The 16,560-nt window shown below is 39.3% G+C and overlaps 1 protein-coding gene across 1 annotated transcript in view; it reads left to right on the forward strand.

The window, feature by feature from the left end:
• The first annotated feature begins 215 nt into the window (after positions 1-215).
• Positions 216-16,560, forward strand: part of LOC114025101 (maestro heat-like repeat-containing protein family member 1) — a 107,057-nt gene continuing 90,712 nt past the window's right edge. The window contains 6 exon segments of the mRNA XM_027838436.1: positions 216-275; positions 2,218-2,287; positions 2,713-2,832; positions 4,889-4,965; positions 12,428-12,562; positions 16,266-16,352. Of these exon segments, the coding sequence (XP_027694237.1) occupies positions 216-275; positions 2,218-2,287; positions 2,713-2,832; positions 4,889-4,965; positions 12,428-12,562; positions 16,266-16,352 (549 nt within the window).

Genomic DNA, 16,560 nt, shown 5'->3' on the forward strand with positions numbered 1-16,560 from the left:
ACACACACACACACACACACACACACACACATATATTCTGAACAGCAGAATTAGAGCAAAGTATAATAGCATGAAGAAGAGAAGAGTGCTCAACCAATGGGGTTATGATCCATTCCTGCCATAGTACTTGTTTCAACCCAATATAATTTTTATCTTTGTCTCCTTCTGACCCTGGATAGAGTGGCCTGGACTTGTGAAAAACAATATTTCCTTTCATGGAGGTAAAAACAGACCTTCCAGACCCAACCTACATGTTTCAAGAGCTGTATTCACAGGTAAAGAGAGCTCAGGTTCTTGGTGAAGTCTACCTGGGGCCCCTTTCTCCTAGAAATGTATGGTAGAATTTAAAATGGAGTGCTTTGGCTCATAGGCAAGAAGTTGCTAGAAGATCTTATAATCCAGTACCGCAGCTCTAGGCGAAATTGTAAGTAAACCATTCTCATTCTTTAAATATTTATTCTAGTCTTATTTTCAGCGAAAGTGGTTCTTCAATATCTCTTAGCTTTGTTCTGATGTTTAACAGATTGTCCTTAAAAAGTCCCTCCTTAGGTATCATCTGAGTACTTTCAGCTGCAATTTAATCCCATTTTCTTGTGTGCAATTCCCATGCTCCTTAAGAATACAATTCTAAAATTTAAAATATTTTTATCTTATTCTATGTCTTCTGTACCTCTCCTACATACCCATATAGACAGCCACACGCATGTGACACAGTCTATAGAGCTGGCCTCAGAGTGAGGAAGACCTGGGATCGAGTTTGGCTTCTGACACAAGCCAGTTGTGTCACAAGCCAAGTGAGTTATTGAACCCTCTATACTCTATATGGGTTAAATACAGGGCTATTGAACCCTCTAGGGGGTTAAATAGATAGAGTTATCAAATATGCTGCCCAAGTCTCTGAATTACTCCCAAGTGCTTTCTGAACCATACTAAAATGTATATTTAATATTTAACAAAATAAATAAAAATAGAATAGAATATATATGATGTTAATATGTGGTTTTCTAAGTCAATATGAGCCCTATGGGGAATCTTTATATATGTTTACTGGCCTCATTTGTATTTGAATTTGACACACTGATCTACACAGTTATCTAAGACTATAAGGTGCAGAAAAGTTGATGTCCCTGCATTGGTGGAGGACACTTGCACACCAGGAGCTCCACACAAAAAAGAAATAGCAGGTTAGAATCAAAATACACAAACATACACAAATGTGTGTGTATATGTACACACGTACATACAATACATATGATATATGCCCATATACATGGTAATATACACATACATACATGTGTCCATAGGTACAATATATACATTATACATGTATGTATATGGGAGACAGAGAAAGAGAGATGCAGAGACAAAAGCAGACACAGAGTGAGATAGAGACACAGAGAAGGAGAGAGAGAGAGACAGAGAGAGACAGAGAGACAGAGAGAGAAAGAGAGTGAGAGAGAGAGAGAGTTGGTCTCAATGTCAGGAAGACTTCAAATCCCACCTCTGAAAAATACTGGCTATGTGACCCTAAGTAAGCTGCTTACCCAGGGCTTTCTCTAATACTGTAAGTTACAAAGCAGTTACTGATTTGCTTTGACAGAAGAAATTCCTTCCTGGGATCTTTCAATATCAATGAACTCACAAGTCTAGTAGATAGATAGATACATAGATACATAGATAGATAGATGGATGGATAGATGGATGGATGGATGGATAGATGGATGGAAGGATGGATGGATGGAGGTAGAGATATATAAACTCTCTGGACCTCAGTTTTTCTTCTCTTTATAAAATGAGGGTATTGAACTCTACGGTCTCTTTCAGTTCAGACAGTCTTTGATTCTGTAGATCATTTATTCAACAAACATTTATTGAGTACTTTTCTATTTGAATTGACTTATCAAAAAATTCTATATTATTTTTGTATATGATGATCCCCCAAGGAGCTCATTTATCTTCCTCAACTCTCTTCTGAAATCTTAAAGCTATTTCCTATATTGAGCCATCTCATATAACTCACATCCAACCCTCCCAACAAGCAGAATGCATTTTGCTAGACATGCTATTATATCTCTAGTCTAAAATATAGTTTGGTGCCAATAGACTTTGGTCACCTCTTCTCACTCATGGTTTTCTCCATTTCTCCTGTGCATCTATCAGTGCCTTCCCTTCTCTAATTTTGCCTTTCGTAGTCAATGGAATGCTTTGTTTCCACAGCTAAGCCTTCCTTCTGCTGGAATTCCAAGTGAACAGGTGCAGATGATCCTTGTCAGACTTTTAGAATTGGGTAAGCAACAATTAATCAATAAATATTTATTAAATACCTACTATGTGCTATGCATGGGGCAGCAAGGTGGAACAGTGGATAGAGGTCCCAACCTGGAGTCAGGAAGACCTGAGTTCAAATCTAGCTTCAGATACTTACTAGCTGTGTGACCCTGGGCAAGTCATTTCACCCTCTTTGCCTCAGTTTTCTCATCTGTAAAATGAGCTGGAGAAGGAAATAGCAAACCGCTCCAGTATCTTTGCCAAGAAAACCCCAAATGGGATCATGAAGAGTTAAACACAACTGAAACAACTGAACAACAACAACAATGTGCCATGCACTGAAAACATTCCTCCCTCCTCCCTCACTGATTTATCTCCGTTCTATCCTGGCTATATTCTGACTGAGAAAAAACCATGCTGAACCTCAATGTCTTTTTCCTATAGGTTCTGAGCACCTGGAGAAATTACTTGCCTTCTTATTTCTGAAAATTGAGGAGAATGAGGAGAATGAAGCTGTCTTCTGCTGGCTTATTGGGGTCCTGGAAGACCTGGTGAAGTCTGACCGTAAGCGACTACAGTGAAACACAGTTAGGGATCTTTCTAATCACTGAATATGATAGAACACTATGTAACCAAGAGGCTTTTTTGAGTTTACTCTCTATCATCAAAATACCCTTATAAACAGTTGTGGCTGAGCCATTTTAGTCATGTCCAACAGTTTGTGACTGCATTTGGGGTTTTCTTGGCAGAGATACTGGAGTGGTTTGCCATTTCCTTCTTCTGTTCATTTTATAGATGAGGAAACTGAGGCAAACAGGGTTAAGTGACTTGGCCAGGGTCACACAGCTAATAAGTATGTGAGACCAGATTTGAACTCAGGAAGATGAGTCCTCCTGACTCAAGGCCTAGCACTCTATCCATTACGGTACCACCTAGCTATATTTGCTCTACAATTGTCTAGGACTATTCTTAGGAAAGGGCTTTTTTTGTAATAATTAATTTATTTACTTTTAGTTTTCAAAATTCACTTCCATAAGATTTTGAGTTTTAAACTTTTCCCTCTCCTTCTTCCCCCCCCCCCCACCATGAGGGTGTGCAATCTGATATAGGCTCTACTTATACATTCATATTAAGCATATTTTCCCATTAGGCATGATGTAAAGAATAATTAGAACTAATAGGAGGAAACATGAGAATGAAGCAATAAAATAAAACAACAAAGGAAAAGGAGAGCATGTAGTATGCTTCCATCTGCATTCAGACTCCATAGTTTCTTTCTCTGGATGTGGATAGCATTTGCCATCATGAGTCTTTTGGAATTGTCTTAGATCCTTTCATTGATGAGAATAACCAAGTCTACCAAAGTAAGTCATTGCACAGTATGGCTATTACTGTGTACGAGGTTCTTCTGGTTCTTCTCAGAGGAAAGGGCTTTGTAAGCCAGTAAGCTGTGATGTTCCTGCTTCCTTTATCCATCCTCTCTTCCTGGCTGGTGAATTATGACTCTTTTTGATAGCAGGGACCATGTCATATTTATCTATGTGTCACCTACCAGCATCTAGCCATAATGTGGTACATGAATGCTAAGTAAATATACATCAAATTGAATTAAAGTATGATGCGTTGGACAATGCACTAGATTTAGATGAAGAGAATGTGGGTTCAAATCCCAGCTTTGTCACTTACTGCCTTTATGACCTTGGACAAATCACTTAACATCTCTAGGCCTCAGTTTCCTCATCTGTAAAATGGAAGGTCAAGTCAGCAAGTATTTATTAAGCACTTGCTATATGCCAGGCACTGTGCTAAGCAATGGGAATGCAAATGTAAGCAGAAAGAAAGACAGTCCCAACCATCTGAGGATAAGGAAAAACAGGAAAGGGAAGAAATAAGAGGAAGAACCTTTGAAAAAGAAGGAGGGGAGAATTGGAAAAGGGAGAGTAGAGATAGCAATGCCAAAGTCAAGGGTAAAGGTAAAAACATTGGGCAAATCCAAGATTTTTGTTTTTTAAAGTCCTCTCAGTTTAGTATTTAGGATATGGCACCTGTCTGAGAGATTGAAGACTGATCATTTTTGACCTATCGTCTTACCCATGCCATTGTCCTCCTCTCTTACCTAGTTGGATTCCTACCTTGTCACTAATGGATGAGAAACAACAAAGGTCATGGTGGCACAGACAACAGAGGCCACATGTCCCATTAGCACATCAGCCAAGATTTGTTAGTTAGATTTAACTGGTTGCACCTTAGGTAGTGAGTAACAGAGCTACAAGAAAGAAAGATTTCCATGGAACAGGAACTAATAAGATTCTAGGGAAGGGAAAGAAGGACTAGGGTGGGATATAGGATGTAGTAGGATGATAAGAATAGAGAAGGGTGTCATTAAAAGAGGAAGAAAGAGATAGAAAAGAAATCTTAACATACATAACAATTTTGCCAGGGTACCAGCAATCCCTACTCACAGCATTGGGTTGCCTTGCTTCCTACTATCTTATTAAGGAAGGGATATTTTATGAGTGCTTTCATCAAGGCTTCCTACAACCACAGTTGACCACACTTTGGTTGCCTTTTCAGTAACATTCTATTCCAATTCTGTGTTTATCTTTGTTGCTTTTTCCAGTCCCTTCAATGAGTCCCAGTGTGATGATAGACTTGCAGCATGCTTTATGGCCATGGCTTCCCAACCCTAGCCACAAGGTAAGTGAATTAAACCAAAATGAAAACCATTTCTCCTGAGCTTCTGCAAGGCTAGGACTTAGAAAGGATGGGCCAGACACAAATGAAAGAACTAGGGCTATTGACTTCTTAAGTTAACCACAGGCAGTCATCATCTCTTTAGTCTTCTCCTTAAGGCTCATGGCAACTCTCATCTTTGTATTCTGTATTTATATTAATATATTCTGAGTTTATATTAATAGCCTGAACTCAGCACTTCTCCCAGGTGAATATTATAAGGACTGGAGAAGGAAAGAATATTGGTCCTTAAGTGACCGATAGATCAAGAGAGTTTAAATCCAATGAATAGTATGGTCAAAGAGCTGGACTCTCATAAGTAATAGACTAAAATAAGACTAAAGCATTCCCATTATATATGCCAGCATTTGCCTAGAAATATTTTTTGGGCAAAGAGCCATTAGCTTGAAAGGTGGTTTCTGTATGGATCATTTCCAAATGTAATTATAATTGAGTGTAGTAAAGTGGAACATTTCTAACTTAGAAACCATTGGATTTTAAAGCACTGTTAGCCAAGTGGTATGAAGGATATCATCAGAGAAATATATGACTGGAAAAAGATGAGCTGATCACACTAAAAGAGTTTCCGATAATTGATGGGCAACCTGGGTACTCCATTGGTACCCACAAAATGTCAAAAGAACAAGAGGTGGGCTCCCAGAAAGTTGGATGGACCCCCTCTGGTGGATTTACAAGAGAAGGTGAAACCCATATGATGGTAAGCATGAGGTTGTAATGTACACCTTTGGAGAATGTAGTATGCTTGATGCATTCCTCATCTCATTGATAAAAATCGCAAATTAGAATACTGAGGTCAGTCAATCTAGTACCCTTCCATGTTTTTTTTATTACTTTTTTAATTAGAAGAAATTTTTATTTTTTTATTAGAAGAAATTGGTTGAAAATTAAGAAGCTGGCCATTTAGGGGCACTGTCTCAATTTCACCAAACATCTCAAGGGCGTGAGAATTACCAATAAGGCTCATTCCCTTAGCATAAGAACCTGAGGCATGCCTAGGCCTCTATTTTTTTAATGTAACTTTTATTTTACTTTTTTGTCATTGACAAGCATTTTCTATTTTTCTAATTTTCTGTTGTAACTATTATAATACATATGCATAGTCAAAGAAAATAAATCCATACATTGGCCATATCCAAAATCTATGTGTCACTCTGTACCCTGAGTTTCTCATCTCTCTGTCAGGATATGGGTATGCCTCATTGTAAGACCTCTGGAATTATGATCAAATTGATCAGAATTCCTAAGTCTTTACCTCAGCTGACACATAATAGATTTTGCCCTAGCCTTACGTATTAACTTTATATTTTGAGTGTGTTTCTTATAAATTACATATTGTTGGATTCTGATTTCTAATCCATTCGGCTAACTTTTCATATTTTGCAGGCAAGTTTATCCCATTCACATTCATATTTATGATTGAAAATTGTGTATCCTATTCTCTTATAGTTTTCCCTTTCTTTGTTTCCCATCCCCTTTATAAAGAAGAGGGTGGTAAGAGAGAGTGCTAAGCACCCATGCTCACGATTCCCCTATCCCTCTTCTCTTTACTTTTTTTTCACCCTAAGTCCAATCATAGATTTTTCTCCTTTCTTTCTTTTCTTTTAGACCCTTATTTGCTATCCATTCTCCTTAGAGTTTGTTTTTCTTAAAACTAATCCCTTGCTTAATGTACCCTTCCTCTTATTCCACTATCTCCCTTCTCACCTTTCCCTCCTATTACCCTGCTAAGTGAAATGTTTTCCTCCACCCAACTATGTGTGGTGTTCTCCTCTTCAATCAGTTCAGATGAGAATGAGGTTCAAGTATCACCCACTCCCCAAACCTTTCTTCTTGTCTGTATAGTTTTCTTGTTGAACACCTCAATTATATGAGATAATTTTCCATCATTCCTCTCCCTTTTACCCTAGTGTATTGATTTCCCCCTCCATTTCCTTTCTCCTTTTAAGATAATCAAAACATAAGAAAACTACTCCTAGGTTCTCTGTCGAATTAGATTCCCTTTATAACCCCTGATTATAATAGAGTTCTGAGGGGACACATGTATCATTGTTTAATATCAGAATATAAACAGTTGGTCCTTGTTTAGTCCCTTACAATTGCTCACTAATGTTTACCTTTTTATATTTCTGTTTATATTTCAAGTCTTCTACTAAACTGTAGTCTTTTCATCATGAACACTTGTAAGTCATCTATTTCATTGAAGGTTTCTTTTTTCCATGTAGACTTATACTCAGTTTTTCTGGGTAAATTATTATTATTCTATATCTTTTGCATTCTGGAATATTGTATTCCAAGCTCTCTGATTCTTTGTATAGGTGACTGCTAAATCTTGTGTGATCTTCACTACGGTACTTGAATTTTTTTCTGGATATTTTCATTATTTTTTCTTTGAACTGAAAGCTCTCAATTTGAGTGATATTTATGTAAGCTTTTATTTATGGGTTTCTTTAAGGAGGTTACCAGTGAATTTTTTTCTATCTCAGTTTGCCCTCTGGTTCTAAAAGGCATGGGCAATTTTCTTTCATGATTTCTTGAAATATAAATGTCTAGGTTCTTTTTTTTTTCTTTTTTGGTCATGGCTTTTAGGCAATCTAACAATTTTTAAATTATTTCTCAATCTATTTCCATATCGGTGATTTTCACTAGAAGATATTTTACATTTTATTCCATTTTTGAGGCTTTTGTTTTTGTTTTATTATCTCTTGTTGTTTCATGGAGTCGTTAACTTTTATTTGGTCCATTCTAATTTTAAAGGAATTTGTTACTTTAATAAGATTTTTTTTTTTACCTTTTGTGCCTAGCTGTTAATTCCCTTTCCAATTTCTTCTAAAGCTCTCTTTTTTTCCTTCTAGCATTCTAGTTTCATATGTAAAAGTATTTTTAGACTGTTTTTAAAAAATTCTTGCTTCATCTCTTCCAGGCATTCTACTTGAACTTGTGCTCAAGTTATAATTTCGGTTTTTTGTTTGGTTTTGTTTTGGTTTGTTTTGGCTTTTTTGAGGCTTTGCTTGTAGAGATTTTGAAGTCTTTCTCTCCTTCTGGTTTTATGTCTTGAGCATCCCTATTAACATGATAGTTCTTTATGGTAGTATCTTTCTTTTGTTTGCTCATTCTTCCAGCTTACTTTCTGACTTTGGATGTTATATTAGGATTGGGCTGTGTACTTCAAGAAGGAATGTTTGAGCTGAGCTGGTATCCTCTTGGGTTCTGCCGTTAGGTTATTGAGTGTGGAGTTATTCTAGGAACCCAGGAACAGCTCAGGCTAGGGAACTGAAAACTTCCAGTGCTTCCATGGTATTCTCATCCAGAGAAAAGTTTGATGTTTGTCTTCCTGATCTGAACTCTGCAAGTTCTTGACCTAGATTTGGGTTGAAACATCCTATTTGTGGATTTGTCTTTGGTTGCAATTCCAGTAGACTGCTGCTGAACTTGGTCACTATTGGTCAGCTGGAAAGCTCTGCTAACTCACAGTGACTGACCTGCAGGCTTTTGGTATGGGTTTCCTGCCCTGGTTATTCTGCTGCAGGCTTCAAACTGGGCTGGAGGCTGGAATTGAGAGCCCTTCCTCACCCCTACTCTGCTTCATTCGTGGGGTCACACAGCTATTGCTTTCTTCTGAACTTGTTCCTCACTCAGTACCTAGCCTTCGGCCCACAATTACTCCTCACACTGAATGTCACTCCTAGGTGTAGATCCCTTTCTCAGTCTACCCAGGATCTGTGACCTAGAACTGGTTAGTGAGCAGAAAACCTGCCAGCTGACATCTTTTCCTGCAACCTATACAAGGTTAGACCACTTTCTGTACAGGTCTGGGACCTCTTTTTTGCCCTGTTCTCAGTCTCATCCTTCTTTCAGTCATCATGGGTAAGTTGCTTTGCTCAGTTATTCTTGGCTAGATCCTGTCCCCAGTGTCTACAGACCCCTCTGTCTGCCTTCCTATGCTTACTGGGGCTGGAAAAAAATGATTCACTGGGATTTTTTTTTCTTGGATTTTCCAATCAGGGCTTGAGATGATGCATTTTTCCAGATCTTTGTGGAGGAGTCACTAGGGGAGAATTCAGTTGTACTTCTTTCTACTATTCTTCTAATATGGCTCATCCTCTCTGCTTCTGTTTGATCCAAACAGATAGGGCATGTGGACAGTGAAAAGAACAGTGGCTCTGAACTTAGGGAAACAAAGGATTTGTGTTTAAATCCTAACCTCTGGTGCTCATATAACAAGCAATTCTCTGTCTTTACACTTCCAGAGCAAGGGTGGCTATATCTTCCTCTCAGGGTTCTAGGAGTAGAGTGTCTTTTCTCTAATATAATTGACTCAAGCTCTTGCTCTCAATTCCATTAAGTCACTTAAAACCAATTAGCTTTTATAAAAGGAAATTTACTTTGAAGATATAGCAATAGCAAAAGTATAAACACCACCCCCACCCTCATGTACACCTTCAGGACAAACTCTTCCCCATATCACGTTAGTGTCTAGAGAGAGCATGTTCCAACTTAGCTCAGTTCCTACATAACATTGGTCTACTATACTGGCCGCACGCCGACCTTCTGCCGGCTGTACGCCAGTACCCGCTCCTCCTATAAGAAGCACACTACCAGAGTCTTACTCACACTCGAGTCTTCGGTCCTCTGCCGGATAACCACACAGAGACGAGCCATCGGGAGGCGCCAACACCAGAGCTTTATTCAGAGGCCAACACAGCAAGCCATCATAGCAAGCCCAAGCAGCAAGGCCAGAGCAACAGGGCAGGAGCCAGGAGAGAGAGTGTGTGTGATCTGACCACGCTTGTTCTAAGTCCCTACTTAGCCCCTCCTCCCCAGCCCACTTACTAGCCAATGATTGTAGGGTCAGATACTGGAAGGGGCTGTCTGAGTTTAGCACACCAAGGGGGAGGGAGTGACGTAGGAAGCTAGGACCGGATACAGGGAGGAGGCATCTGGGAATGGCGCATAGACAAGAGTACATGACCTAGGAAGTCAGACTCAGGAGGGGTCTGGGGTCAGTGCTGCACAAAGGGACCCAGGAAGTCAGGAAGGTCACAAGAGGCGTCTGGGGATAACGTTGCATATAGGGAGGGGACTAAGCAAAGGGAACTCAGTCCTCTGCCGTCCCACTCCCACGTGGCACCGCCCCTTGCCTCAGGAGCTCGGCTACTTCCTTGTACCCAGCTTATCTCACAAAGCACTGCCCACTGCCTCAGGGCTTCTCCATATCCAGCCCATCCCAGTTCACCACGACTCTGCCTACCACAGCCCCTGCCTCGACTTCCAAAATACCCAGATCTTACCCTACTCTTGCCACAGCGCCCAACCTGGTAGCTGCCAACATCAGACAGTCCCTCACAGTCTACCAAGCTTATGTTCAGATATGGCATCGCTCTAAAATGGTTCTCTGTTTCAGTGACTACTGGGATAGGTCCCAAAGGTCATTTCTACAGATCACAATTTGCTCCTTGGGGTAGTAATACAAGGCTGACTTAGACTCAGATTCCTAGAACCCAGGACTCCCAGGTAGCTCGCTCACCTGACCTTCCTGAAACTCACAAGGCCACAGAGTCCAAACCCTTCACCTAAAACCAAAGAACAAATGCTGAGGTGGACAAAGGATCAGGGCCCAAGGCTTTTCCATTTGCAGCATTTTCTCTCACTGGATACAACAGCAAAGTAGTCAGATCAAAGCAACAATTCCCCAAGAGAGAGCAGCTAAAAAGAATGGGTGAATGGCTGAAGCTCTGACTGGCTCGCGCTTTCTGAAGACACTGTAAGTTCCAGCTATGTAGCCAGATGAAGAAGGCGCCTGCCATTCTCCATGTGGTTAGCATTCTGGAAGCAGTCACTGAATTCTACACATGTTCTGATCTCTCCAAGGCATTTCATTATACATCATCACAACACTCCTGGAATCAGAGTCCCCTTCCTCTTCCATATGGGGAATTACATCAGTGTTGCTTAGCTCATGTAACAGCTCTTGTTACACTCACCACACATGCGACCTTGGGCAAGTCAGTTGACCTTCATGGGCCTCGGTTTCTTCATCTATAAAGCAAAGTAGATATACTAGATGGCCTCTAAGATCTCTTTCCATTCAGTATCTATTATCTTATGTGAACCTTTCCCGCTAGAGCAGACAAATGGAAAAGGCAACCAAACTGCCTGATTCAGGCTAAATTCAAAGAGGAGTCCATTTTTTATTTTCCATGAGGCAATGAGTGGCCATTAGGATGACGTCACATTAGCTACGCCTCAGGCACTTGTATGCAAATTGAACACTTCAATCTACACCATCATTATGACAAGGGGGACATACTGAGAAATCAGTCCCCTCAAATTCTCAGTTGACTACATAGATAACATTCAGAGAGGCAATGATTAATTTGAGCAGATTGAGTTAATGGCTGAAAGAGGAACAATGAAGATGTTTTCATTACCATCTTATTAAAGTTAATGTACTCAAATGGATCATTTACGTGAATTTTTTCTTGACTCAAACATATTTTCCCTTAAGTTTAACATATAGGGTCCACTCGCCATAGAGGCGAGCTCTTAAGCTACTGCAAAGATACCAGTAGAGAGAACAAGAGCTGCCCATTGGTTGTTCCTTACTCTTGTCAAGTAACCAGACCATATTTGTTTATCAATCATAACTAAGATACCTTTAGTCCATTTCTGTGTCATGGTTTGTTTATGATATATGGCAGCATGCTCACATCCCAAACTATATGTGAGTCTCCATTGCCCTTTGAATGAAACTTGTTTTTAATTTTTCAAAGATTATGACTCATAGCCAAACATCACAAATAGAATAATGGTATTAAAAAGATGGTCCTTGTTTCTGAAAGAAGTATAATGTCCTTAAAGGAACTTTGTAATTTTCCAAAGGCTATTCAGCACACTTTCTTCCTATTTAACTATGAGCCCATTCCAGGTTTAGCCTCACCCTCTTTTTCTGTGTGTGTATACATATATGTATATGTGTGTGTGTATGCATACATATACATACATACACATACATATACACATACATATGTGCACACATATATTTTGTGTGTGTATGTATGTATGCATTTGCAATGTATATATATATGCTCATATAAGTATTCTGGACCCATTTGCAGTACCTGTCCATGTATGTGTATATATGAATGTATATGCATATACTACTTATAAGCATATATACATATAATTATATATTTACATATATGCCTAAATGTGCATGTATAAATGTATATAATTGTTTTTATTATTCATATATTCAAATATCTGGTTTTCTTTATGGTTTCTAAGTTCAGAATAAAAATAAAATAACATTATATATCCACATATATGCAAACATACATTTAATGACAATAAAGAGCTCTACCCACTTTCTAATGGCAATTCCTCTCTTTCATCTTTCTTTTGCTAGGTTAAAGAAGCCATGGCCAAGCTCATTCTTGCTCTGGGGAAAGAGGGTCACCTGTGTACAGATAGCGCAATAGTCTTAATCCGCTTCCTCATAGACGAAGGCATGAAGCCACTGGGTGACTCAGTAAGTGCCTTTGTCTGGGAACATTCACTCTCCCGGGACTTACTCATTTTTAGGTAAATTCAAGGTTCAGAGAAGCAGAATGGGGTGATTGTTTGTCATTTGGATTCAGTCTTCTTAGTAAAGGAGGAAATGATGTTTCCTGCTTGAGGATCATGCAGAAGAGATGGAGTGAGGTGCTTGAGGCCAAAGAAAAAAGTCTAGACAACCACTGCAGAGAATGTGATAAAGCAGAAGGTGGGCAAAGGATTGTAGTACAGCAGTGATGGCCCACTTGGGGCTGGATAGTGTAACTTTTCAAAGAACCCTATGACAGGGTTTAGTGATTTCCTTCAACATCATCTAGTCTCTTAAGAGAAAAGACAAAGGAGACAGATGGCAGGAATTACTAAGGTTAGCAGCTGAGAAACAGAAGGATCAAGGATGTGCTGAAATCAATTTGAGCCAGCTTCGTAGAAATGATTGTTAAATTTTCAGCGTGAGCATTTACACTTCAGAAATTGGCAAATCTTATAAATCAGTCCTTTCTTTATTGTTTTGTTGATTGTGTAGACTTAAAGTGATTGAGAAAATGTTAATAGTATAGGTTAAATTTAAAAGTGTGTCATGCTACATCTTCTTGTTCTGGTAGAATGGTTGCCAAACATTTACCAACATAATAACAGGTTGAATCGGCATTTTAACAGTAAAGTCAATGACCAGTTGCTCAGCTTGGATTCTTTTCCATAGAGCTTGCTACCTACTATTAAGTCATTTTATTGATTGTTTTCAGAAACCTCCAAAGCAAAAGGGTTTAATTCATTCATTTTTCAGTCATCGTGTCTGATTCTGCATGACCCCATTTGGGGTTTTCTTGGCAAAGACGTTGAAGTGGTTTGCCATTTCCCTCTCTAAAGCAAAAGGGTAACATGAAAGAAAGGTTGAAATCAATCAATGTTTTGTTTTTGTTCAGATAAATGAATTATCCTGAATCACCCAATTAGCATTCATTTATATATTTGGCTTTTTTTTTTATTTGACTTGTGATTTTATCAGTGTAGAGAACTCCCGATGTGGAAAACTCCTCTACCTAATTCAGATGGCAACTTATCTGTAACTTTGCTATAGAGCGAGTTGTCTGGGCATACTAAGAGGTTATATGATTTGCCCATGGTCACATAACTATTGTGTGAAAGGTGGAACTAGAGCCCATGTCCTTCTGACTCCAACGCAATTCCTCTATGTACCATGTCATGTTGCCTCATCAATTTGTCTTTTACAATTGTCCAGTTGTTTCTTACGCATTTGATTTTCTCCCCTACACCTCCCCTTTCCCCCCAAAATGAGTACAAATTCCTTGAAATCAAAGTCTATATTTCATGCTTCCCACCCCCTCTTGCCCCAAAGGCAGGTAGGTATTAAAGTGGTTAAAGTGCTGGGCCTGAAGTCAGGAAGACCTGAACTCAAATCCAGCCTCAGTCACTAATTGTGGGATGCTGGACAAGTCCTTTAATTTCTGTCTCAATTTTCTTTCTTTTATAGGAAGACTCATCTTCCTGAGTTCAAATCTGGCCTCAGACACTTAGTAGCTGTATGCCCTTGGCCAAGTCACTTAATCTGTTTGCCTCAATTTCCTCATTTGTAAAATAAGCTGGAGAAGGAAACGGCAAATCACTCCAGTATCCTTGACTAGAAAATACTAAATAGGGTCAGGAAGAGTCAGGCATGACTGAAACGACTGAACAGCAGCAACAACCCATGTGGAGGGAAGTTATGAAGGGGACCCTTGGTATATAGCAGTCCTATCACAAAGAGCCACATAAGAAAGTCTCTCATGGGGCAGCTAGGCAGTGCAGTGGATAGAGCTCTAGCCTTGCAGTCAGAAGGACCTGAGTTCACATCTGACCTCAGACATTTGACACTTACTAGCTGTGTGACCCTGGGCAAGTCACTTAACCCTGATTGCCTCAGGAAAAAAAAAAAAGTCTTTCATGTTGCAGCCAGGGGAAGAAGGAAAGGATCTCTCCAGATTCATGATAAAAAGGTCTAACATAAGGTGTCCAAAGAATGACAGAGCTGGGATGACTGTAGACAAGTATTGCCTTTCCTTGGTTCCAGGTTCCCACACCTATATCTGGCATCTGGTGAAGCAAATTCTGAGAGGCCAAGAGATTATCTGACCTTGCTAACCGAATCTATAGTCATAGACCTAGAATTGAGCTAATGTTAAGAACAAGGCCTGGTATAGGAAGATCAGCCAGAAGGAAAGAGAGAGTTAAACCAGAGTGAAGTAATTTAGTACCCTGCCATTTGTGCTCAAGATGAAAACCTTTGAAAAAACCCTTGATAAAAATTAATTACATTTGATCCTTTAGATCTGTAGTCACTTATTTCCCATCTTTCTTTCCCTATAAAATAGTTTCATCGTACGTGTGCTATCTAACTCTAGGAGAAAAGCATAGGACTTAATGGACCATAGAAATGTGGGGTAGTCCTAGTTAAAAGAGTTGTTGACCCAATAGTAGTGATGGTGGGTAGCTAAGAGGTGCAGTGGCTAGAGCAGAGGACCTGGAGTCAGGAGGACCTGAGTTCAAATCCAGCTTCAGATAATTCCTAGCTGTGTGATCTTGTGCAAGTCACTTAAGCCTACTTATCTCAGTTCTTCATCTGTAAAATGATCTGGAGAAGGAAATGGCAAACCACTCCAGTATCTTTGCCAAGAAAACCCCCAAAAGTGAGTCACAGACAGTCAGATGTGACTGAAATAATTCAACAACAACAACAACAAGAAGTGATAGCAGTAGGGATGGTAGTAATGATAGTGACAGTAGTGTTCTACTATTCCCTTGTAGGACTTTGTAATAAATCCCCATGGAAAATATTTAAGAGGGTGATGGGTTATTTTTTCCAGAGCTAGATTATGGGATCATAGGATAACGGGAACATAGGGTTGTAAGATCATAGGATCATCATTTTGGAACTGGGAGTAGGGAAAGAAAATGGAGGTATAACCGTTCATTCTTCCCTCAAAACAGGGAGCTGGGTATCTGAGAGCTAGATATTAGGTGACCAAAGAAAAACAAACAGAAGTGGTGGCAGGAAAAAACCATTAGAGGGCAGCAGAAAACCAGATTCAGGACTTTTTGTTATGAAAAGAGGAGAGTCACCATGAAGCAAGGAGATAGTGAAAATGATGGTGGTGGTGGTGACTTGTCTTTCTCCAAAAATCTCCTCCCTCTCCTATCCATGACAGATCAAAAGAGCAAAGAGTATGTGATGTAAAGACTAGTGAACAAAATAAGGGAGACCTCATCCTAACATTACCTTTGGTTCTAATAGAGTGTTAAAGCTTCCTTAAGGACACTATTCCGCCTCCATTCTAGCACCTATAAAGTAGAATTCAGATTATTTTTTAAGTACCACGTGACCCTCAGTATGAGAGAACTTCTCAGGCATTCAAATGTAACTTACTAAATGAATGAAGATAATTGATTTCAATATCCTCTCTCTTCTTAACTTGATACTTTATGAAGAGTGAATAAAATTAGCTAGGAACTATCTCAATTGAATTAGAAAGGTAATTCTCCAATACAGGTGCTCTGTACCTGTCTTCCATTTTTTTCCTCATGCTTTCTTTCTGATCATGGCTTTCTGATCTTTTTTGATACTGTGAAAAAAGTGGAGTGACTAATGAACTATCTCTGATGATTTTACCTTTCTCCCAAATACTTCAGATGAGACAGAGATTAATGATGAAAGCATGAAACTGAAAATATTATGCCTGGAAATCTTAACTGACTGTGTACATAATCCCTGTATGGCCAAGGTAAGGGAATTCTTTCATCACTTCTCACGGTATCCATCAACAGAGTTTCCTGACTCTCCAGTGAACTATAAATATAAGATCAGTATCTTTCTGCAAATAAAGATGCACAAAAGCTAGTTTCTTTCCTGATAAAAGTTATTGGAGTTCCTCATGAAGGAGGGATTAAGATTCACATGATATTGCCAACTGAGAGGGGCAGGGTAATGGG

Source organism: Vombatus ursinus, unplaced genomic scaffold (genome assembly GCF_900497805.2).
Source record: "Vombatus ursinus unplaced genomic scaffold, bare-nosed wombat genome assembly UNPS02014826.1, whole genome shotgun sequence".
Taxonomy (NCBI): Eukaryota; Metazoa; Chordata; class Mammalia; order Diprotodontia; family Vombatidae; genus Vombatus; species Vombatus ursinus.